At 42.4% G+C, this 24891-nt stretch overlaps 1 protein-coding gene across 1 annotated transcript in view; it reads left to right on the top strand.

Annotated features, from left to right (window-relative positions):
* Nucleotides 1-15501: 15501 nt before the first annotated feature.
* znf236 (zinc finger protein 236) overlaps nt 15502-24891 on the top strand; it is a 48135-nt gene continuing 38745 nt past the window's right edge. The window contains exons 1-5 of the mRNA XM_030102067.1: nt 15502-15581; nt 18225-18364; nt 20884-21048; nt 21129-21307; nt 22610-22740. Of these exons, the coding sequence (XP_029957927.1) occupies nt 15530-15581; nt 18225-18364; nt 20884-21048; nt 21129-21307; nt 22610-22740 (667 nt within the window). The 5' untranslated portion in view covers nt 15502-15529. The remainder of the gene's footprint in view (nt 15582-18224; nt 18365-20883; nt 21049-21128; nt 21308-22609; nt 22741-24891) is intronic.

Raw genomic sequence — 24891 nt, 5'->3', positions numbered from 1 at the left:
AGGCTGCAGCAGGCGAGGTCGGTAATCAGCTCCTCTCCGACTCCAGGAGTTAAGCACCTGTTGTTCGCTGGAAACCTGTTCGCTTGACTTGCACCTTCACTGCCCTCAGGGGTTAAAAACTAACCTGCAGATCACAGAGGGGGTCCGGAGCCCACCCAATTACTTTCCTGAAACTTCCTTTCAGGAATGTGTGGAGCCATTGTTGAGGTATTAATAAATACGAGCTGAAATACAGGAGTGTGTGCAGTTAAAAACAATTCCCAGTGAGAGAGGCGCTCCCATGAGGAATGTTTCAGTTAAGCCCTCCGACCCCCCTCCCTCCATGCATATGGTAAACAAAGTATGAGTCCAATGCTGTAATTTTAAAGCATTTATGCTTTCCTCCAGTATATCCCCCTTAAGCTGCTTCCCTCGATACATCTACATCTGCTTTATAACGGCCTCATCTCACTGAACAGGCTCTGTTTATTCATATCTGTCTGATAGGTGGGAGCTGGTAGAGCCAAATGGAGTCATTATTGGATTCCAGGTGTTTTTATATCGGAATCTTTATGATTTCAAATCACAGCTGAGATTTGGGGAGAAACATACAACAGCTCCAAATCACAGAATTAAACTGAAAGTACAGTTGTCAGATGAGACCCGCAGTTTCCTGATATTTATTAATGTCTGCTTTACCTCTGACATTAACATTCTCTTCCACTGTTCTTCACCGACTTCACATAATCGCTCTGACCTTCGAATGTAACTGTATCTGTTTGTTTTTCAGTGCCGTTGGACTCTACTATCAAACAGCAAAGCGGACTGGCAACCCTCACATGACAGAGAGATATTTAAGCCTCATGAAAAACTTGCATTTTGCCCCGTTTCCAAGGAGCATTTTCAAAAAGTTCCACCTTGGGAGCAGTCTTCTCTGAACACCGTTCTCATGTAATCAGACAGCCAAAAGGCAAGAAAAGTTTTACATTTTCTCAAGGAAGATTCTCCGTTGTGGAAACGAGGCCTAGGAGTTCTCAGTTAACCTTAAACAAGCGAAACTCTGGGAGAAAACTTGAGCATACAAAGACATGAGATACCGGCGTCTTTCAGACCATCGATTTATGCAACAGTGTCAGTGAACTGAAAACAATTCATAATAGCAGATCTTCCCACATTTTTTTGACTAAGAAAAATGGATACAATTTGTTCAGAACCTCTGATATGCTTTAAGCCAAACAAACTATTCATTACTTAATATTTAGAGTTTAAATTGTCATATTGAAAAGATCATTCTTGCACTTGACGTTGTTCATCTGGTCATTTTTTGCCAGTAGTCGCACTTTGTCACGCATAGGAGGTGGAAATAAGATCAATCAACATTTTACAGAAATTGATTCTATTTTTTTTAAGCTATAAACTGCAAAGTAAATGTAGTTTTTGACCCGTTTTAGGGATTATTTTCACTTATCTTTTAATATTAATGCCCTGTGTCTTTATGAGTAAACAGTTTTCAAAAAAACTTAAATTGGATTTTCCTAAGAAAGTCTTGAAGCATCCCAGACCCTGTACGTGGATCATCATTAAAAGACTTGTTTGTTGTTCTGTGGACGGCGTTTTCACCTTGTCTGTTTATGACAAACAACTGCACAGAAGCTGCATGTAAGCCTGCAAGTTGGGAAAACTTTACAAATTGTTGTTTTGTCGCTCAGAAGACACACACAGGAGTCGTCTCACATTGCCCTCCACTTATCTTGATCTCGCTAATTATATCCAGCACTTGTGTGTGTGTGTGTGTGTGTGTGTGTGTGTGTGTGTGTGTGTGTGTCTGCGTTCGTGTGTTTGACTTTCCTCCTTACGCCACAGACAGCTGTTGTTTGCTTTGCCCCCGAGTGCTCACGCTGACTTTGTAATTAGACTATCTAGTTTTTACTGAAGTGCGGAACCAGAAGAAGAAGAAGAGGAAGAAGGAGGCAGTTTATCGCCGTCGCTTGTTCCCGAAACCTCAAGAATATCACGATTATTACATACCTATTTAAACTCTATGAGCTTCAGATTCTGCTCATCTACTCTTCAACCTGTTGCTTTTTGAGATCAGACTCTTCACTCATAATCAAGCCATGTTTTTAAAAGTCGGTAAGTTTAAAACCACGCCGGCCTCGTATCAGAAGGTGAGAGAGGAAATCATGGCAAGGCATGCATTTTCTTTTTTTTTTTTTTTTAAAGCAGAGGGGGGATGGGTGGCTTTCAGATTGTCCCTCCTCCCTCTTCCTCTGTCTTTTCTCTCATCTTTGTTCAAGAGCTGCCTGGCTCAAACAAGCCGCCTCTGCACGCTCAGCTGCGAGAAACCAGACAGGAGTGAGCAGGATGAGAGGAAGGGGAAGAAAAGTGGGAATGGTGTTGTCACTGCATGAGAGCGAGTGTAGTATTACTGCAGTGTGTGTGTGTGAGTGTGTGTGAGTGTGTGTGTGAGACAAAATGACTGTGCGTGCGCATGGAAATGAGTGGGTGTGGTGTCAGGGGAGTTGCAGTGAAGTGGACATAAATGGATGTTTAAAAAAGCGTTTTTCTTAAAGTTACACACGTTCAGAAAGTTTGTTTTTGTTTTTTTTTAAAAATACAGTTTTTGGAAGTTTTCCTGCTCCCACTGTGGATTTCCTGCCTGCTCAACCCTCCCGATGAATAATAAATAAAGGAAAACATTTGTCATCCACAACATCATCCTGTTTTCTCCTCTTCCCCTTCATCACCACGCAGCAAGTGGCTCTGGTGTGTGTCTTTTGGTTTTAATGACCACTGATGACGCACGGGCGCCCGTCCTCCCCGCTCCATCTATATGCTGCGGGCAGCCGGAGACACACAAAGCTGCTCTCTGAAAAACTCCCCTCACAAAGCCCCGCATGCCTCTCATTGGTAAATCACTTAAAAAGCATGACAAATGTGCATTGGAAGTTTCTGAGCGTCCCCCCCCCCCCCCCTTGAAAGCGGCTCGCCAGCGCCTCATTCACACCCACTCCTCCGGTACACAACCGCATTGTGCGAGCCGGCCGTACGGCTTGGCCGCTACACGCACGGTCATTGTGGCTTAATTGGCACCGGCGTGAACATGCAGCAGTAATATTTACAGTAATGAAAGGGCGCCTTTGCTCCGTGCATGAGTCTTATCTTTTTTTTTTGTTTTGCTTGGGAGGGAATAATGAGATATGGAGAAGCGGCGCTGTGCGATTACTGGAGGAGTGTTTCTCCTGAGCAGAAAAGAAGTTTTTTGTGGTTGTGAAATGATTTGAGAGGGGAGAGAATGTTACACCCCAAATCCAAAACAAAAGGAGTCTTGTCCCACAACACTAATCCCAGAGGAGCATTTCTGCCACAGACTGGGATTTACTGTGTATTTCAGTCATGTGATGGGCCATCAAGCAGGAGGCTTACTGCACTTTCCTCTGGGTTCGGGTCTGAATGCAAGTTTTATTGCAACAACACTAATTTTGAATGAATGAGACGTACTGTTATCCCATTAAGATGGGAGAAATGGAAGATTCTCACCCCCAGTGGGTCAGTAAAGGGTCAATGGAATGGGTTATAACACCTCACACACGACTGGTTTTTATGTGTCCAACACACCAGACTGTTTATTTCCTTGCATATTGTTCTGTCCCGTTATTATTTAAGTTTGGGAATGTGTTACAGAAAGGAGAAAGAAGGAAAGCTGAATTACAGGAAGCAGACAGATTTGGAAAGGAGTCAGACTCAATGCGTTAATGCTTCCTCCTCTTTGAGCATGTTGGGAATTTATCAGATTCTTTATTTGTTTTTGAGTGTGTTTTTTTGTTGTTGATTGAAATAAAGCAGGGGTTTTAAACACACTTTAGATGAGGCACCACATACAACCCATTTCTTTTGATACGATGCATGTTTTACAAGCATCACTGACAGTTCCTTTTCCGAGGATCAATCGAGTGACTGCAGTCACTCACGGGGTTTTCAGCCTTTGGAGAACTTCATTTTGGATTACAACCACATCGTGTTTCCGTCTTTTAAAGTATTAACAGCTACACGGAGAAGTGGATGCTTTCAAAGCAATGTGAAGTTCAAACACAGAGGAAACGCTCACATTCACAAATGAAGAAAACCACTGCACGCGCAGGGAGATCGTGCAAACTCCACACAAAGACAACCAATAAGTGAATCATGTTGAGTCATCCATGAAACAGAAAAACATTTATTCACCAGATGCTGGGAATGTCAGCGCCAGCGCTCACAAATAATGATAAAAAAGAGCCTCTGCTGCCACAGTTGTCCGATTCTCCTCTGCTCGCCCTCTTGAGTCTGTTCAGAATTCAGCGATTAGCAGCAAGAACATGGAGACCATTCATTTCATTCTCATTCTGACATTTAGTCTCTTGTCTGCGGCTTCAGTCAGAAGCTGCACAAATATGCATGAATGGCGTTTTCCTTTTTTGTATTTGAACAAATGTCTCAGTTTGTGAAAACTGCATCACGAGACTGCATTTAATCAAAGATGACTTTTAAACCACATATTTCTATAATCGCATCATCTACTCTTTTATTGTCCGATAATCCGATACTGATGCTGCGTTGGGTTATAAATGAACCTCGAGCCGTTGCCAGATAAGTTCACACAATGCACATTTAGCATCCTGAGCATGCAGGGCAGATCACACGCGCCACTGACTTCAGCTGACCAAGCTGGCTAACGTCCCATTCAACCCCTTGTTAGCTGGAACAGGAAGAAGGATAAATACATTTGTGGCTGTTCGTCCATGTCCTGAATTTAACCGAGAGATCGCATCAACATCTGATCATACAGCATGTATCTTCCCAGAGTTCACATCAGAGTTAGTGTGTTAAATGTTGTCAGATTATTAAAATAAGTAGTGCAAATGAGTATGATCACCCACTTCATCGCTGAACTAGAAAACCCAGAACTTTTTTCTCTGTTCATACTGCTTTAAACATTTCTCAAGCTGTTGGAAAGTTCTCAGCTCACAAAATACAATAATCCTCCATGCATTTAGTGCAGCACAAAGGCCTGTTGTCTCAGGTATGAAAGCTATGCTGCAAAACACACGACACGCCATCTGTTGACAATGTTTGGGTTAAAAATGTAACTGCAAAGTGAACCAATCTGCAAAATAGACCCAAATTATTCTCTTTGCCTTGCCCAGGAATCCTCTCCTGAACCCAGAGGTTCATGCAGTGACCCTCCAGAAGGAGTCGATCTGCGGCTGGAGTTGGGAGCTGGTGCGCCGCGTCAGAGGAATTACACCAAAATACACCAGCAGTCAGAGCACAATGCAGCTTCAGTGTTAGCAAGCTAATAACATTGTGCCCTTACAGTTTCACTGATGTGATTATGTCACGTTATTGTGAACACATCCTTTGTGGAAAGACAGTAACTGCACCGATATTGCTTTTTCTCAACATTAAAAGTTTTGTTCATTTTCCAGACAAAGTCTGGCAAATACAATCATAGCGTGACGGCCAATTAAAAATAACTAACTATGCACTTCCAGAACAATGCCAGCTGTCAGCGGCCACTGGACGTCCGACTCGCCGCCGACCGACGAGACGTTATTACAGACACGAGATGAGACTGTCGTGCCAGATCCTTCGCCACGCAGAATAACTTCGGCCTAGCTGACTTTAGAAAAGCTCAAGACTCCCTTTAAGGATGTGGCCACAGGTAGCGGATCAACTCTGCTGTTGGGTTTATTGTTACTGGATTCAAACCTTTTCTCTGTTGTTGGAGATCTTTTCTCCTCTGGCAGATGGTCCGGCTTTATTATTAAAATCTGAGGAACCGTCTGTAACGCTGCCATGGTTTCTAGTGCTTGATGAAAGATTTTTTCTTTTTTTTTTTTTAAATATATCTAACATACAAAACCATTTGATATATTAATAGTGGTGTGGCTGCTGTGCATCTGTTATTGTTGTTTGATCCCTTATCCATATACTGACACTGTGAAAGTAGATTTAACGCAGCAGTAACTGAGAAATGTGTAAAAATAGATAAGACATTAACTTCATTTGTTGATTGAAATCAATAACACTTCCTGTCATGCAGACTAAGGGTTTTCTGTGATAATACAGCGTTTTGCCCCAACACTGAACAGCGGGTGCCAACAATCATCTCATCCTGAAGTGAAAACTAGTTTTCTTATTGCAAGTGAGGAAAGATTTGCATTGATTAATGCATACCATGAGGGTAAAAATGGGAAAACACGCACGCCAAAGGCTGCAGAGAGCCTGCCTTCTCAGAAATGACTGCTGTGTTTCTGCATTAATCACAAAGAGGAAGAAACTTCAGGATGTTCATAATAGATTTTGTAATAAGTACATTAAGTCTCAGTGTTTACAGGATGCACGCGTACCTCCTTGTGCTGAAAAGGACGAAAAAATTTAGACTGGTCAGCATTTATAGGATAGAACGTGAGCTTTTAAGTGAGATCAAACTGGACTGAAATGAGCGCGACGCCCCAGCTAGGGGGGGATCTGAGGGCAAATGAAAAAATAACAGGTATGGGTTACCTCGCAAACGTTGCTGCCAAGCAATTGTTGCCATCCTCACATAGAAACCCTGACAAAAGTGTAACACAATGCCCGTAGAGGAATCATATCCAAGTGCTGCTTCCTGCCATATGCAACTCCCCCTGCACATCATCCTCTGCTTATGAGGTGTGTGTTTTATCCTCATGGGCCATCCACCGACAGTGTGTGTGTGTGTAATGTTATCTTTGCCTTAAACAGCCAACATGAGTGTTTTTACTTTTAAAACCAGAGTGAAACGTGAGTCTGATCTCAGTTTTGAAGAGGGACTCATGTTTTGTACGCGTGACTATTTAAACCGACACGGCCGTCACGTCTCCGCGATTCGCCCGTAAATATGCTGTGATGAAAAATTAATGAGGTATACTTTGTCAAAGGATAAATTATTTATCCCTCCACAAGGTTTCGACACCTCCATTAAGCGTCTGGTCACTCCCTGCAGTGCAGCGTTCTTACCTATTCCACTTCGCCACAGCGCCGGAGCATTTCATAACACACATCAAAGTTTCCAGTCCACATCCTCGGCTCCCCCTGTTTGTGCACTTTGGTGTTTTGTCCCCACGGACGCGACACTCCTGCTCCCGCTAAACCCACCCGCTCTTGTGTCTTTTCTGTGCGAGACCCCGCCTCATCCCCTATTGTCATGTTAATTACCTGTTTGCTCTGTTTTTGCGAGAGCACGCCATCCATCAAAGCGTCTCCCGCCTTTTCATCTCGCACCATGCATCTCTACCTGTAATTAGGTTTGGGTGAGGAGGGGGGGCGGGGGGGGAGATGGATTTGGTTAGCACCATGCGGAGGGGAAAAGAAGACATTAGGCAGTCTCCGTGGCTGTTCTGAGACCGGCCTTTAATGGTGTCTAATTGATCTGAGCTGCCACGGGGCCATGGCTTCATGTGCTGGGAAGCTGATTATCCTTCTTTGCTGTCCTCCGTGCATAAGCGTTGGATCAACATTCTGGCTTGCGTAGTGCAATGAAGGTGTCGACAAATACGACGACAAACTCTTCGTGCTCTGCGAATGTCGGGCAGTTCGGGATCCTGGCGGTGTGCTGCGCTCGTCGTGGGGAGGCTTCACATGCGGTCAGAATAATTTAACATCCAGATGTGAGGATGCACAGACGGGGGGGGGGGAATCGATATGGATGATAGCTCCGGAGCAGGTGATGAGCAGAATGTCATAAAGTCAGAAATAATGGAGACAGATTAATATTTAACATTGAAATGGACCTAATGGATGGATGCTATTTAAAAAAAAAGAAAGAAGAATGTTGATTTAACAAAGAAAACCTCTTAAAATCTGGCAAGAGATAGCAAGACCATAACTGCTACTTACAGAATCAATAAAATACCTAAACGCATACCAAATATAAATCAATTTTACATCAAAGAAAGAACCCACTGAGACAAAACACTATTGATTTTGATCTCAAAGGCTATTTTGTGGTGTTGTTTGTATATCCACCAGTGTCAGCTAATTATTCAAACTGCCCCAGTTCATTCAGTGCTGCAATACATTCTTGCACCACAAGGAGGAGTAGTCGGTAAAACTAGCATGTCGCTCAACTAGTGGCTGCCTTGGTTGTTTTTGATCACACACACGTGTGTTCTTATTGTCCACCTTGCACGTGTGCAGAAGAACTACTTGCGACGGAACACTGTGCACGTGTTAGATAACAGCATTTTCAAAAAGCTGTGTTTTTGCTGTGCTTTCATGGAGACTGATCAGAACATTTTCACAAGGTTCTACCTTGGGAGTCATTTTCACTGAGCACCGCTGTCGTGTAAACAGACCCTCACAAGGCAAAGGAAGTTTTTCTGGTTTCACTTGAAGATGTGCAAATGGAGCTTTGGATCTTTAGAAAATCTCAAAGCACAAAGACATCAACCTCATTTACTTGAAAGCATATAACACAAATATAGTTATTGAAATATCATCCCATCTTTGCCTGATATTGTATATCATATTGTATAGATTACATTTACTGTATATTGAAACTAGTGTTGTTACTGCATCCTGTTGTTGGGAAACAGATTTACAAGGTGCAAATGCCTAATTGGGTCAATGTGCCAGGCGAAGCTTAAACCACTGATGAAATGGCATGTGTGATGGTTGGATGTGTTGGTATTCGGATATGATTTTACAACACTTAAGAGGAGCAGGTTATGTAATTCATCATCCCTTCGAAACATCACTCTCCAAACAGCAACCAAGGATAACGTGAATAACGCGTTGTACAAAACCATTTTTTCTTTCCTTGCCTGTAGGTTGATATAATTGCAAAATATTGCAGTTCATACACTATTTGCTGCTGTAGCTTGTTAGCTAGCTGTTCACGTTGAACTTTAAAGGTGGTTTTTGGCCTTGCTGCATCTCCTCATGCGTTGGGTGCATCAGCTCATCTTACATGAAATAAGACTGTAACGGTCTGCTCTTTAAACGAGAGCTGGAGATGGTCCGCGTCGGTGTTCCTTCATTATGTGGATACAGCTGTGAATTCTGCTTGCCTTCATTACTGTGGTGCAAATAAAGGCGTGGAGACATTGTTTTTATGACAAAGAACTGTGCTTAAGGAAATGTGTCACTATTTGGATTTGATCTATTTGGGTTGATTACATTCAGAACAGATAGAGGACCTGACATTCAGAATTCCTTCTTAACCACTGTATTTTCTTCTAGCTACAGACACACCTCCTACCAGGTTATGGTGAAATACAAAGATTCAAATGACATGGATAGGAATAGTAGTAATCAGAACTGTTTAATCTTGTTTTGCCATCATTCAAATGAAACAAATGTAGACGTTATTTTCCCATCTCACTCCAAATGCTAATAGGTTAGCCCGTTTTGCCTGAAGGTTTTGTTGTCCTTGTTTGGTGCACACACCAAAAAATATTAACCATCTTGCTTCCAAGCTGCAATGTACCCACGAGTATCTTCTCATCTCGAGGTTGTCTTGAAACGATTAGATTACGTTACACTCTACCACATTACAAGCTCTCATCAATCACGGCTGCAGCTTATGCTAACGTGTGCTCACTTGTGGCAGGAGCGCATTTCACAACCATCCCGCGTGTGTGTTTTTTTACTTGCTCGTGTTTTGCACTGCAGGGACGTCCGTGCTGCTCCGCTGACCTTCAGCATGAAATGAAAAGTGTCTGATGCCTCCGGTGCGTTCGGAGGGGCTTTCTCTTTTTCCGAAGATGGACAGCCATGCATTATTGATTACAAAACACTCCTGCAATGCTATTTCATCTTTCCAGCACAGCTGACCGTGAGTTGGGCTTTATTTTAGGCTAGTTGAGATCTCTGTCTTTCTCTCTCTCTTTTTTTTTTTTTTTTTTGAGGAGCTGTATGCTTTTGTTGGTGTAGGCTCCCCCCACCCCCACCCCCACCCACTTCCCTGTAGCGCCAAAAAGGAGGCTAAATGGTAGGTATGCAGACACAACCCCCTTATCTCCTGCACATCCACTGCACACAGACAGCCCAATGAGAAACAAGGTGAGGCCTGGGTCTGACAGATATTACAAATCTTTATTTCAGCTTTGTGTGTGAAGAAATTTGCACATTGTGCACGTTTGCATATTAACCAGTGATTTCTGCACCATTACGCACGTTGCGCAATCTGTGGATGCGCCATAGCCACAATTCAGATGCTAACACCCACACGCTGACTCTCTGCTTCCTGCTGGTGTTATTTAGTACAACCTGTGTGCTGATAGCATCATCTGAACTTATAAATCTTTACCTTAATTGAGTGTGAACAGGAACATGTCGTTAAATAAAAGGTATCTGAGCACTGGGGTGCAGAAGCCCCCCCACCCTCCTCAAAGGACAATAAATGTCCATACGTCATGTGAGTGGTTTTTCCTGTTTTATACATATTTTTCTTTTTTTAATGGTGGTTTTACATCTCTTTTAGGAGCGATGGTACATGTGCTCTTGATGTCAATGTGCTCATTTTGCAAATCGCATTTCTACACCTGAGCACTGCATGTTTGACACCATTTGACACAGTTGCACAACCAGCATAAGCTTAAATCGTCCAGTTATTGAGCACAACAGGACGAAATGCGAGCGTTTTGAGGACTCCCTGTGAGATTATAGCAGGAAATGCTTATACTGATTCACAGTCTTTAAATTTGCGTTATTGTGCATGCTGAGCGCTGCTTTGCTAAAGCAGAGAGGCAGCGGTCCAGAGAGTGCAGCTGAGCAGTGGCCTTACCTTCCCCGGTCCCCCGTCGAGGATGGTCACGGGGGAGGACGCCCGTGGCGACCGCGGCTGTCAGAGGCTGTTTCCATGATGCCACGGAATGATTGGTTTCATGGATCCGGACAGCGCTCTCTGACAGCGCGGGGAGGGGGGAGCTCGGACACACCTGGGAGAAGAAGTGCTGGCAGGATGTGAAATGTTACTGAGCAAGGTCGTTCCAGGGGTCATCGTCAGACCCATCGCCCATCTCCCCCCTCCCTCCCTCCCTCCCTCCCTCTCACTGTCTCCTCCTCGTCATCGAGGAATTTACATCTGGGCCTCGCGCTGCATATTGAGAATACGGCGTCTGTCTTCATCCTTTGTTTGAGCGTGATCAGGCTTTGTGTGAGGTGGTGGCGAATCCGCAGACGGCAACGCCGTTCAGATGTTCCTCTCAGCCGCCTGGTGTCATTACCGACTGCTAAGAAATCAAAGGATGAATCTTTAATTGCACAGGAGTTCCTTCACGAGATACCTCATCTGCAAAGTGCTGCAAACAAGCAAGCCACATTTCCAAGTCTGACTCATGTCTCGCCCGCTCGGTGGAAGAGCGCGGCCGGTATCACTGATGCCAGCGTGTGTGTTGGTGAGGCTTGTTAGCATGAATGACAAGGCCAGCGATGGGACTCAACAACAGCGGTTTTCAGACCCTCTTTCCCTTTTCAGCGTGTTTTTTTTCTCTACAACGCGAGTTCAGCGGATCTCCTGGAGAGGTGGGCTCCCTGACAATCCCGCTCCCCGAGCCCATGACAATTTTAATGATTGATCACTTTCCTCTTGACAATCAGCGAGGAGGGAAGGGAACAGACCGAAGCACAAAGAGGGGGGAAAAAAATGAAAAGGAGAGTGGAGGAGAGGGGTGTGGACAATCCCACAAGGTCAGCGTGATGTCCAGTCTTTTGTTTTCAGCGGTGAGAGATCGGTGGCCTGTGCAGCCGCGAGGGGACGCGCCAAGTAACCGGGGAGGCCTGGCAGGAACAGATGTTCTTACACAATGAACATGCACTCGCTTGGTTGCTTATTCGCTGAAGTCAAGGGGCTGACTTCCCCCATTTCAGAACGAGAGAGAAATGGAGGCGAGAGCACTTTCTACCTGTAGGCTGGCGAAAATGTTGCTGAGGCAATCAGCCTCATACAGTGTGATTTACATCCTGCTGGACACACACACACGCACACACACACAACAGATGGGATTCTATTTATGGGAAAGATTATATGTCGAAACAACAGTGTTGTGTGTTTGTACAACACAACATGTGCTATGTTTAGCATGTAGTGTATCAAACAGGTTTCACGTGACAAATAAAACCAGCATGATGTTTAGATACACTCTGACACCCGGACGACGGCATCAGCGAGACAAAGCTACACCTCGCTCAATGACTGAAACCAGGTGACCTAAACTAAGTGAACAAATGACCTCGAAAAGAGCTGAATTTACAGGACAAGCACACAGTGGAACAACACGACATCTAGGAACCGAAAGGAAACACAAAAAAGACAACTATTGAGAAAACTAGCAAAATAACATAATATATAGTAAAACAACAATGAAAATCAAAAGAAAAATACATAGATAGTAAAATGATACAGAACAACCACAAAGTGAGACAGAATGGCCTCAAAATGAGCATTAAGACATCTAAGATTACTAAAGAGGAACAAAATATGCAAAAGCAGCTGGCTTAAACTGTATTTGTTGCCAGTATCAAATGATGACCACACTGTAAACCGAAAAAGATACATAAATGGACAATATAAGACATAATACAACTACAGCATATGGCAATAATGACTACATAGGGATCTCCAAGAGACACAGATTCAGACACAATGCATGACTTTACAATATTAAAATACTGATGAACAACTCTAAATGATTCAAATTGTGGGATGCGTAAATGATACAAAATGACTAAAAGTGACACAAATGATCACATATGTACCTAAATTGGCTGAGTGAGGGCACTAAAGGACAAAATTAAATGTATGTAACCTTTTAATAAAGGAATTATTGAGTGTATGAGACACATGTCAAGTACAGAGTGAGATAGAAAAAAAATTAGATGGAAAATGACCAGAGGCAGCAAAAAAAGAAAGGAAAGAAAGAAAGGAAAAAGAGACATAATTTAGCTGCAATTTGAAAAATATATAAAAGTGAAATGTAAGTGATGGATTGAAGTCAAATGACAACAGTCAAACATTTAGGCCTAATAGTGTAAAACAGGCTCATGATGAGCAAAGTTGGATGAAATGAATTTCCATAAAGAACTAATAAATTACTAACAATGGACAAAAACAAGTGTGTGATGTAGAACAAGCAACGACTAACTGGTCTGACTGGGAAAAGCAGCACCAGCCTCAGTTGACACAGGCTTGTTCATATCCAGGTTTACTGGGCCATCAGTGACCCAGACTGCCATTCACGACTCACTGTCTCCCTCTGCTGGTGGCCATGCAGGATGCAGCCAATGTGACAATGAGACTCTTACACACAAGTAAAATGATCAGATCCTCCCTATAGGGCTATTTTTGTGAGCTGAAACTTAAGATATTTAAACGTTCAAGATATTTTACATCTGGCACTCCTCTCCTGTGACTTTATTGTGATGTTATCGTTGCAGCATATTATCTTGCTGTTCTGTATGGGCAACTATACTTCTGATTCTAATATCCTGCAGTGTTACACTGATGCAACGTTAGCGTGTCTATTTGGTCAAAACTTCAATATATTCTTATAATATCTTTGGCTGCAGTGGCTCGAAGGTGAGAGAAGTGAGTGTATGAGGGGAACTTTGCAGGTTATCAGAGGTGCCTTTCTAAAATATCCATTGAATTTCTGCCCAAAATGGTGAGGAGATTTCACTTCCATAGTGCTTTTCCAACAGCTGAGCAGTCCCCAGAGTGCTTTACACTGTTAAATACATTCTCTCATTCACACTGCTGTGCACGTCGCTCAGTCCATGGGAGCAATTTGGGGTTCAGTGTCTTGCTCAAGGATGCTTTGATATGTGGACAGATACAGAATCAAACTTGCAACCTTCTCTACCAACCAAGCCACAGCTAACAAAGTCAGTGGAAAATCAAACTTACACATCAGGAAGGGGGCAGACAAAAAAACTCAATATTAAAAATCAAGAATTAAGACAACAGCATATGTGACATTATTTTCCGTTGTTTCCGCTTCTGTCTCAAAACTATTTACATGCAGATGTTTTTCACCATTGAAAACCTTTTCAAACATGAAAATTATGAGTTTAACGGCTAGTGACTGCAAAAACAATCTACAAATTTGCCAGCGGACTTAACTAACTGATCAAATCAGGTCAAATTAGTAAGTAATTAAAACAGATACTGTCTTCTTTTTTAAGTACTATTTCTTTATATTCTAATTTATGTTATTAGGGGTTATTTTTTAAGGAAAATGTGTTTTCTCTAGAGCTTCATATATTCTATTGGATCTTTTTGTTATTATTTCAATTAAATACTGTGAAATTACAGACCATGATGTGTTTTCTCATCAAAGTTGACCTGTTTGTATATAATTTCTTGCCTATGTTGCTTAAATAAACATAAAAATCCTTTAAAAATCCACATAAAGCAAATTTGTTGAAAGTTCCATTGTTTTCCTGTACATCTGGATGCATAATCAACACACACATTATTGCTCATCATTTTGTTTCTGGAAACAAATTTTTCAAGGATTTTTTTTTCTGATGTTTAAGTGGCCCTCTTCAGTTTTCAAATGACAATCTAATTAAATAACACCACAGTTAATAATTTGTCAAATAAATTAATTGCAAAATAAAATAGTAATAAATTTTCCTTTCAAAACGCCAACTAATAGAGAATCATTTCCTGTAACAGAGTGGATGTGGGGCCCATTATGTACATTACAGACATTTTGAGCTTGACTCCTATACTGTATTTATCTTGAAATGTACTGAAATCCCTGGTACACACTAATAAAGGATATCTATGCACATACATACCTAAATTCAGTCAACAAAAACTTTACATCATGGGAAGAAAGTGGAGTGCTTGTGGATAGCCTGCATGTGCACAGGGAGAACATGCAGACTTCATGGATAAGCTGTGCTTCAACTTAAACTTCTTCCTTTGTGCTGTTAAATTTGAGAAAATGTCAGCCAAACAATTCCAAAAATGTTTTAAATGACTTTGTCCTGAAAGGCTACCAGGTCCTTCTTGGTTATCTGGAAATATGAATATTTGTTTGTTTTAATTGATTCTCTAATGATTTAGTAAATAAAAAAACCATGAAGCTGTGAATGTTTCATGATGCTGTTAGAGGTAAAGATTGAATATTTTGAAGAAACTGCGACACTTAAGTGTGGTTTTTTTTTGTGTGAAAAGCACTAAAATATATGAATATATTCAAAACAAATAGTCGACTCAATTTAAGGAGAATGGAAGGGACAAAATGTTTCACATTTGTTTGACTTAATTATGAATAATTAGCGTAACTATTACTGAAATGACCGAATAAAACTAATGGTCTTGTAATGAAGACAGAATGTACCGTGGAGAAACATGTTCCAGTGACAGTTTTGAAACCTCCGGAGCTGCAGGAGCTCCGGGGCGCCCGGTAGAGGTCTCCCTTGTCCGGGCTGTGGCTCTCTCTCCTCGGCTGCTGCTCTCCGCAGACCAGCCGAGTCGAGTCGCCATTTTGAAAAGCAAACCGTTCACAGCACACCCGCCCTGAGAACTGGAACTATGCCGCGGGGCCGGCCTCGCAAACTGAGAGTTAAAAGCAGCGACGAAGCAGGTAACAAGTATCAAAATGCAAGGAATAAAAACTTCAGGTTATGGGCTATCCAAATTATCCGGTGATATTTTGCCAAACACCTCCACGGCGTATATATTAACACTTGAATGTGGTGTATATAGTCCCCGGATATAGTATTGCGGGTGGGCTCTGTTTTGTACGGCGAGGTAGTGATTGAGGCGGAATGATATTAATAACATTTCGGTGGCTCTTCTTATTGGCTTCCACTCTAAATTGGTGTCCGCGAGGAGAGGAGCGCGCGTGTCGCACGCCGTTTGCTTACCGCTCGCGGCGTGGACATTAACGGTTTATCTCGTGCTCGCTGTTAGCTGGTCGCGGCTAACTAGCTCTTGTTGCCTTCACTTAGCTTCTCTGCTAGCGCGCTAGGGAGATGTTGGCCATTGTTTTGATCGTATCGGCGAGGCTGCACCGCCTGCTGTCGGACGGCTCCGAGCAAGTTGTGACACACGCCAGACCAACGCGACATCGCCAAGTGTTTAAACATCGTGTCAGTCGTGCATTTTCATGTATTCTTTAGGTATAAGTTATTTGGCAAATTGGCTCGATTGCCTCGTAACTCATCATATTGAATGGATGACGTCGGGTGTCACTAAACCACTACAACCCCATTGAAATCAAAAGCTAAATATGAACTATGGCCAAACTGTCAAACACACCTGCCTTGCTGACATAAACACACTATCATGCATGTAAATGTAAGCTGACTGTAGTTTCTTTGTGACTTTGAAGGTTTGTGTACATCTGTGTGGAAACAAGGCTAAAGACAAATGGGCACATCATGAAAAAGTCCCCTAACATCCATCCATTCATCCACATCCTGTTCATGGTCACAGGGAGACATCAAGTATCTTAAATTTGTGCTTGTGATCTGTTTGCTCCTGTTTTCCCCCTTGATGGTCATTAAATGCCTTTTTAAAACACAGGGACCTTCCTCAGGTCCCAGGGAGTCTGTGTGTGGGCTGAGGGGCTAGTCTAGAGCAGGGCTACTCACCCTGGTCCTCTTGGGCCACAGTCCTGCATGTTTTATCCTCTCTCTCAGTTGGCAGCACACCTGATTGCACTCACTGAGACCTACTGGGCTTTTAATAAGCACGATGAAGATGTCAACACCAGGTTCCGGTGTGCTGAAGCAGGGAGAGACCTGGAACATGCAGGATCATGGCCCACGGGACCAAGGTTGAGCAGCTGTGATGTAGAGTTTAGTTCTGGATTATATTTTTAATTAATAAATCTGCCCTCCCTAATGATCTTAACGAGTTTTTCTTAGATTGCTAGATTCATTATTTATGCTCATTGTCTTCTTCGGTGTTTATCTGATGCCTCGCTTCTATGGTTTCTATGGTGGGAACCATTTCCAGGTTCTAGGAACTTACTGTCATTTCACTACTGGACTCTGGGTTTAAGTTTAGAGTTTAGCTCCATGGTAGCTTTTATCTTTTAACCTCTATTAATACCTCTGGTCTAGGGGTAATATTTTGGAAAGGTTTTAAATCTGTTGGTGTGGGATCTGCTCTGCTGAATATATCTGATCAGATGAGCATAATTTTAATGTTTTGGATCCACCCTAAAATATCTATTATTTTTGGCTTTCTTTGTCGTCTTTTAAAAGGAATTTCTGTGTCTCATTGTGCCATTTTATTTGTCTATCATCAGTTTGCATGTTTGTGTGTCCGTTGTCATCGCAGTCTTTCACATTTTGTGGTCCATATGCAGGATTTCTGATAGTTATATTTCCTTTTGGTTTTCATCTTTGTGGTATTTAATGTTTTTCTTTGTGGTCACTTTGTGATTTCTCATTAAGTTACATGTAGAAATGAATTTCAGGAAAGGTAGTATGACTTTGTTCTCACTTTTTGTCAGCTTCTATTTTTTAATTTTACACATCTCCCCGGTCATTAAATGGCTCGTTTTCTTTTAACGATCATTTTATCTATTGTAATTTGCTTTATTATCACTTTTATGTGTGTTTTTATGGTTATTTGTGTCTGCATGTGGTTCTGTAGCATCTGTTTTTGATATTTTAAGGTTCTTTGTGTTTTTACCTAAAGTTAAATACAGTCAATTAGCATTTATTGATAATTATTACTTTGCAGGTCATTTTCAATCCTATATTATCATTTTCTGGGTCTTTATGGATACTTTTGTGTGTGGCCACTTTGGATCTCTCTGTGGTCATTTGCATTCATTTTGTGAGTCATTGTCTCAGTGTGATCATTTTGAGTTTTTGTTGTCTTTTTGGATTAATTCTTGGTCGTTTTGTGTGTCTGTTTTTTTTTTTTGTGTCTCTTTGTTGTCATTCTGCTTATTTTTGCTCGTCTCTTTGTGGTAGTTTTAGGACACCTTGGTGTCCTTGAATGTGCTGTTATAACTTTTTTATATTGTGGTCCGAACTAAGAACAGTGAAAACAGGTGTCAGTATTTGCTTTCATATGGACTGGTGAAAATAGCCTCCTAAAAAGTCATTATCGGTTGGTTCTATAGGTGATGCATAAGTGTGATTGTTCAACTCAGTGCAAGTAAATATAGCTTCTGAGCATCTGAGGCTGCGTCACATAAACTTCACATTATTCAAGTTTCCTGAAGACCGTTGTAATCCACTAATGTTCTCCTGTTTGTCTTCAGATGCAGATCCCAGTGAAAGCAAGGCGGACATTTTCAGCGATGGAGAGCTCAAGGACAAGAAGTGCTCCATATGCTCTCAGATCTTCACGACCGAGAGCCAGCTGCAGAAGCATCTCCGCGAGCATGAGAGCAACGACAAGGTAGTTTGGATCTGGCCACCCGCAGAGTGCACAGCACAGTATTGATACTGTTAAGAAAGCCTCACTGAAATATCTGATGTATTCGCCTTGTTGAATCTTTTATTGAGCAACTCATCACATTTCTCCTGGTGTCCATCAATTCAATTTCAATTTTTGTAATGAAACCACACACACATGACATGCAGAGAACAGTACACTATAAACAAAAGGTCCTCTAAATTTAAAAACATGTCTGATCAAGTTCAGTTTTAGGCTCTCACATACATTTCATGAAATATACCTGAAATCTGGGAGAATGTATTGGGACTGACTTGTAAAAAATGGACTAAGTCTTGAAATATTCCTCCTTCTGTTGCACTTTGAATGTGACTGAGCAGGTTTAAGCCCAGGAGACGCAGCATTGGTCTTCATCAGAACGGTAGCTGACCTTTGCAGAGTACAGCAGGTCATGTCATTTTGTATGAACAGAGGAAACTGGGAGGAGGAGGACGCAGTGAAAGCTGCAGTGGAGGACAGCAGGTTGGATTTGAGCCAGGTAGTGGTTTAACATTAAATCTGCTCTTGTCTTGTATATGTTTTCGTAATTCCGATGACTTCTTTAGTTGTGGAGCCTGAGCGCTGCTGGTTATTTCATGCAGCTGTGTGTCACAGCACACAGCACACAGCTGCTTTCTGCCTCTGCTTAAAGGGCATTTCTGGATGTACCTGCTAATTATCATGTCAGGAGCTCACATTTGAACATTTCTTCACGTTTCATGAGGTAATTTCTCATTCACACAGGAGAGTCGAGCTGCTAAATAAAACTCGGTGCTGAGTTATTTATGACTGCTGATGGTCTGAAAGTCAAGTGAAGTGAGAGATTCCACTACGGGAAGACGTCGCAGTGGGACCACAGTGGGGAGGCTGCTGGCTTTTAAACACATTAAAACCCTTCGCTGTAACGGTGAACGGCTGCCTCGCTCAGAATGATGGATGAAGTGAGAGTCGTTTGGATGAAAAGTACATCCAGCCACTGCTGTCACAGCTGAGCTCTGGACTCTAAACTGTTCAACAACATGCGATCCATGTGGTTCCTCCCACTGCCCTTCAGGATGAATTGATCGTATTTTACAGGAAGACGAGCCTCACCTTGTTTCATTATGAAATCCTCCAAGAACCAAATCGTCACACTGATTTGGCATTAATCAAAATTTAACTGCACAATAAACCCCTCTTGGGGATCCTCCATGTTTGTGGCGTTTCAGTTTCGCGGCCTCTCCATTGACTTTCATTTCCAGAGGAGCAATAACCTGCTGCTCTGCCGCTCACCGCGTCAGTGTTGAGCTCGGCCTTCAAGGAATTCTCCAAGCAGGCTGGAATTGAATCCGCTGACTCCTTTAATAAAAAACTTGAACTTAATATCGCCATGTCCGCCTCTTGGGAATAGTTCCCCTCTCTTGCTTGTGGGCAGATGTATAAAAAGGGTCGGCAGATTCAGACGTCCTTCCATCTCCAGTTCAGCTCACATTCTGTCCAGACTGACAGCTGCAACCTGTTTTTTTGGGGTGTTTTTTTCACATTTATGTCAAGCAAATTTAATTTGATGATTGTTTTTAAGAATACTAATAAGTGAAATGAAGCTTTTTTTATTTGAACCTGACAAATGGCAGAAAAGTATATTCAGTATACTTACAAAGACAATAATTATGTTTCCAAATGGTGCAAGTCCAATTTTCTTTCCAAAATTGCAACTGTCAGTCAGTTTAATAGAAGAATAATCCACAGTCTGAATGGGCGTATTGAGAAGTTTGAAGCGTGGGGTAAAAACAATTAATCAAGTCATCAAATAGAAATAGTTAAACACATCATTTTTAACTTCAGTTTTGCAGGATTCAATTATTTTCTTTCCTCTCATGTGAAGCTCTGTGCTTCAGAATTAATCAGTGGAACTTACAAACTTAATAATAATGTCACTTTTGTGCAGCAGGTGTCAGTAGTACGTTTCTGTCGCTCTGCTTGTTTTCAGTCCTTCACTTCCTCCAGTGTTCAGTCTGACGGTTTATTTATCGGACTCTGGCCAGATTAAATGTTGGATTTCAAACAGCAGAGCTGGATAGTTAGCCCGCTAACACCTGGATCAATGTTTTCTTTTATCAGCTTTTCTCTGGAAGCTGGTTTCCTTTAGGGAAACTAAGTGTCTTTCTCAATCTAATGTTTTGAGTGTACGATCCATCTCTGTTTCTGTTTGAAACACTGAATGATAAAAGGACTACACGGATATGGCTCTGTATGCCGCTGTACATGTAAACCACATGTCTATATTTTCAGAAACGACACCATGAACTCTTTAATATTCTCAGGACATCTTGCTTTGTGATAGTTTACCATCTGTGGTCGCAGGAGAGAGTGCACTTTGCAGCCTCACAGAAAATAAAATGTTCACTGACTCTTGTATTAACTTAATGAAAGCTTTTTTTCCAAGGACAGGAGCTCATGTGGTTATCCAACGCTTTACAATATAAGTGTGTGTCTCCCGACAGCCTCACCGATGCGACCAGTGTCCGCAAACATTCAACGTGGAGTTCAACCTCACGCTGCACAAGTCCACACACACCACGTCGGACTTCACCTGCCCCGTGTGCAACAAGAGGTTCTCCCGCATCGCCAGCCTCAAGTCGCACGTCATGCTGCACGAGAAGGAGGAGGTGAGTGGCCCCGGCGGCCGGCGCGTCCAGAGGAGAGCCGCGCCATCTCATCTCGTCTCGTCTCATCTGTCGTCCGGCAGAACCTGATCTGCGCCGAGTGCGGGGATGAGTTCGTCCTCCAGAGCCAGCTCTCGCTGCACCTGGAGGAGCACCGCAAGGAGCTGTCCGGCATCCGCGTCTACACCTGCAAGACCTGCGGCAAGGAGTTCAAGACGTCGGCGCAGATCAAAGAGCACATGAAGACTCACGTCAAGATGAGGTCGGGCTGGGGCTCCCCGTGCAGATTAGCCACTTTCTCAGACCCATCTGTTCACTTTTAGCCGCTCACCTGCAGCTTTCTGCTGATTTTAAGATTTTTGTGCAATGATAGAAGATATAAAAGACTCAAACACTGACTTACTATAACACCTGATTTAGAACGGAATGAGTGTAAAACAATCAAAACTGTTAAAATAGAGTCCTTATACATCATTCTTCCAGTGTTGAAGCTTTTTAAGCAGCATCTTTCAACAGATGCTGTCAGAGCAGCTCCTGAAAATGAGTTCTTCCAATGAAAAAACTCACAAGTCTGGCTTTCATCCCATTTGTGCTAATTGGTGTGAGCCACAGTAAATGAGTGAGAGGCCACATTTCTACTTGAGCTGCATTTTAAAATTCATTTGCTGATGAACATGTGATACTGCTATAAAGATTTACAATCACAATAAATAACAAACTTATGTTTATGATAGGGATTTCTTCCAATTTTGGGATTTTTTTCCGCCAAATAACCCCTCATTCTTCCTCTCTATTGACTTCAATCAGAGAGCGACACGTCTCCAGTGGTTAGACTTTTGTCATTTTAGTCATTCTTCCTTCAGTATTTGCACTTTGTGTTTCTTATTTGCCGTCATGAATTATGCAACATTGAAATAATGAAGTGAAATTCAATCTGTTTTCACACAATCTAGTGCAGTAGCTCAACAAAAGGAATCATTTACTTCATTTGAGTCTTTTGCACAACATATTTATAAACATATTTGCATATATCTTGCAGCTGTAATTTAGACAGGTCAAGCAAAATGCAGCTTGTTATAAGCTAATCTTGTGCAGAAGCTGCTTTCTCAGACCTCTGCAGCCTGTTGCTACTGGAAACTAAACAGGTGCTAAAAACAGTCCAGAAACTATAGTATTCAAAGAGAACATTCAACGGTTTTTCAGCCCATTTATGCGTAGAGAAAAAGGTTGAATGACAAAAGACATCTAATTAAACCTCAAGTAAATTTTAATTCAAGTCGGTCGTACTAGAAATAGTGGTTTCTATGGAAAAAAAAAAAATGTTTTATTCATATTCATTATCGTTTCTTTAGATTTATTTAATCAAACCTGACAAGGTGACTGTATGAAATGAATCACCACTGAGTAATTCCCACTGTTGCATAATTGCATGTCAGCGGCGGCTCAGGGGGGTGATTTCTATCTCGGAACGGCTCCGATTTGCTCCAAACCAAAAGGTCAACTCCCTGCTCCTTGATGGCTGCGTGCATTTAAAAAAAAGCCTGACCCGATCCTCCGTCCGCAGGCCGCTCGCCTCCAGCTCCAGGAACTACAAGAAGAACATCGATCGCAGCGGCTTCACCAACAGCTGCCACCACTGCGGGAAAGCCTTCAAGAAGCCCAGCCAGCTGGTCAGACACATCCGGATACACACAGGTGAGCCGGGAAGAGGCGGCGCCTCCACACCACACGGGGCTGAAAGCACATCCTGTCATTCCATGCTCGGCGTGGAAAATGAGGCTGGAACAGGAATGAGATTTTCCACGACAGACACACTTCAAATGGCGAGCAGACCTCGATCCTGCAACACAGGGTGAGATTATGGATGAAATGAAGGCTGGTAATTTCTTAAGAATATTATTTTAAAATGTAAAACACCTTCAATGGTTTACAGAGTTCTGAAAAAATCCAGCAGGTTTGCAAAGATTAGCTCCGCTGGGCCGCTGGAGCCTCATGGAAATGCTTCTCATTCATAAGAGCTGATCAGTGCTTTCATTGCTGTCAGGTTGAGTTTGTAAAAACATTCATACTGAAACAGCTGTAGCAGAGGTTTTTGGGATATTTCAGTGCATTATACACCAGAAGGTTTGATTAAAATTGGCTTTATAGTTGAAATTCTAGTCGTTTTCAGTGGTAATTGTTTGGTTTTGTTAAAATGTAGACACCGACATTACAGACACTAATCCACAATAAAGAAAATCTTTGAGTTTCTACTTTGAATTAAAGTTTCGACAATACACAAAAAAAATAAGATCACAAACTGAGCAGTGAGAGAAAAGGTTTACAATGGAAAAATGTAGTTCCCTCTAGAAAAGGTTGGAATTCACTGACGTTCACTGTGATCAGACACACTTTCAGCTCTCGGTTAAATGCTGGAAACATCATGAATCAGAGATCGACTGATTTTGATCAGATGAAGTTTTATTTTCTATTTTCATTCTTATTACCATCACCTCTGAAGGGGATTTCTTCACATTGACGTGTTGACTTGTGGACAGACGGGTGAAAAGCCAGTGATCAAACTGTCTGTCAATGTTCACAGATTGACTCAGACATGAAGCGATCAGATCTTTGTAGCTAAAAGGATTCTATTTAAATGAGTCACTTTGTCATGAAGATCCCACGAGGGAGGAGCTGGAGGGATGCTTTCTACCCGGTGTGTGTGTTTGTGTGTACACGAGGGACAAATGAGTAAGAAGAGGTATTTATGGTGGTAACCTGTGCAGGGATTAGACCACCATGAGCCTAGTTTTACCTCTGATGATGATTTGCTGCAGTGGAGAGCTGAAGTTCAACGAGCGGTGAATGAGTGACCATCGGCGGTTTGAACAGCCACTACCTGTTTTGACCTTCTTCTTTTTTGATGCCCATTAACCAAATTCAAAGCAGTTCCTGCTTGTTTTTCTCTCTGTAAAGCTCTTCTCCTTGTTGCCCTCTCGTCTGAGCGTAACCCCAGCAGGACCGTCCGCCTCGGCTCTTCTCTTTACCGAGCGTCGCAGAGGGAGCGGTGGCCGCGCTCACGTGTGGGGAGAATTTTGAAATGCGGCCTGAATTCAAACGGCGCCATCGTTCGGGGTCGTGCGGCCGCCGGCCTGCGCCCACGTGTTGTTTACACACCGTCCTCATGCTAATTCGGCCGGCTCGACGGGCGGATGACTAATGGTGGAGAAAGCTGATTCCTTTGTGTTTTGAATCTTAAACAGCCGGAGAGAGGGTGAAAAGTCACCTCGTGGATCTGTACGCACACACACGCGCATTTAGTGGGAGTGTAAGTGTTGTATTAATATTGAGTCATCCTCATTTATTTAGTCATTCCAGCTGCGATGACCTTCTGAAGTTACTGTGACGTTATCATGTTTATAATCAGATCATGTTTTCTTTGACTTTCTTCCCTGCTGGTGTGTTTTTCCATGATGAGACTGTCTGAATCCTGAAGCATCAGTTAACGTTCTTCATCCTTTGAAGTAGGGATGCACACTTAAAAAAATTTTTACGACCGTTAACCGACGCCCTTTAACCGGTTAATAACCGTTAACCGATAAGATTTAAGGCCTGTCTGGAGGGAGGAGAAGGTCTGCTGACAGAAGTGAAATGAACTAATCGCTCGGCCGCCGCCCCCGCGACTGAGGGAACAGGAAAAAAAAGGCTATTTAATTGATATTGAATGATAAGTTTATGACAATATATGTGCTTAATTCTCTCTAAATAATCTGTAACAAAGGAGCAGATAAACAGTCTGTAGTGCCGGAAAAGCTTCTGGAGGATCAGTGCGCCTGCATGGAATGGAGCGCTGCTCGTCGGTGGAGC

Source organism: Salarias fasciatus, chromosome 11 (assembly GCF_902148845.1).
Source record: "Salarias fasciatus chromosome 11, fSalaFa1.1, whole genome shotgun sequence".
In the NCBI taxonomy this organism is placed as follows: domain Eukaryota; kingdom Metazoa; phylum Chordata; class Actinopteri; order Blenniiformes; family Blenniidae; genus Salarias; species Salarias fasciatus.
Note: the sequence above shows the minus strand (reverse complement) of the source record. Positions and strands in the feature narration are given on the sequence as shown.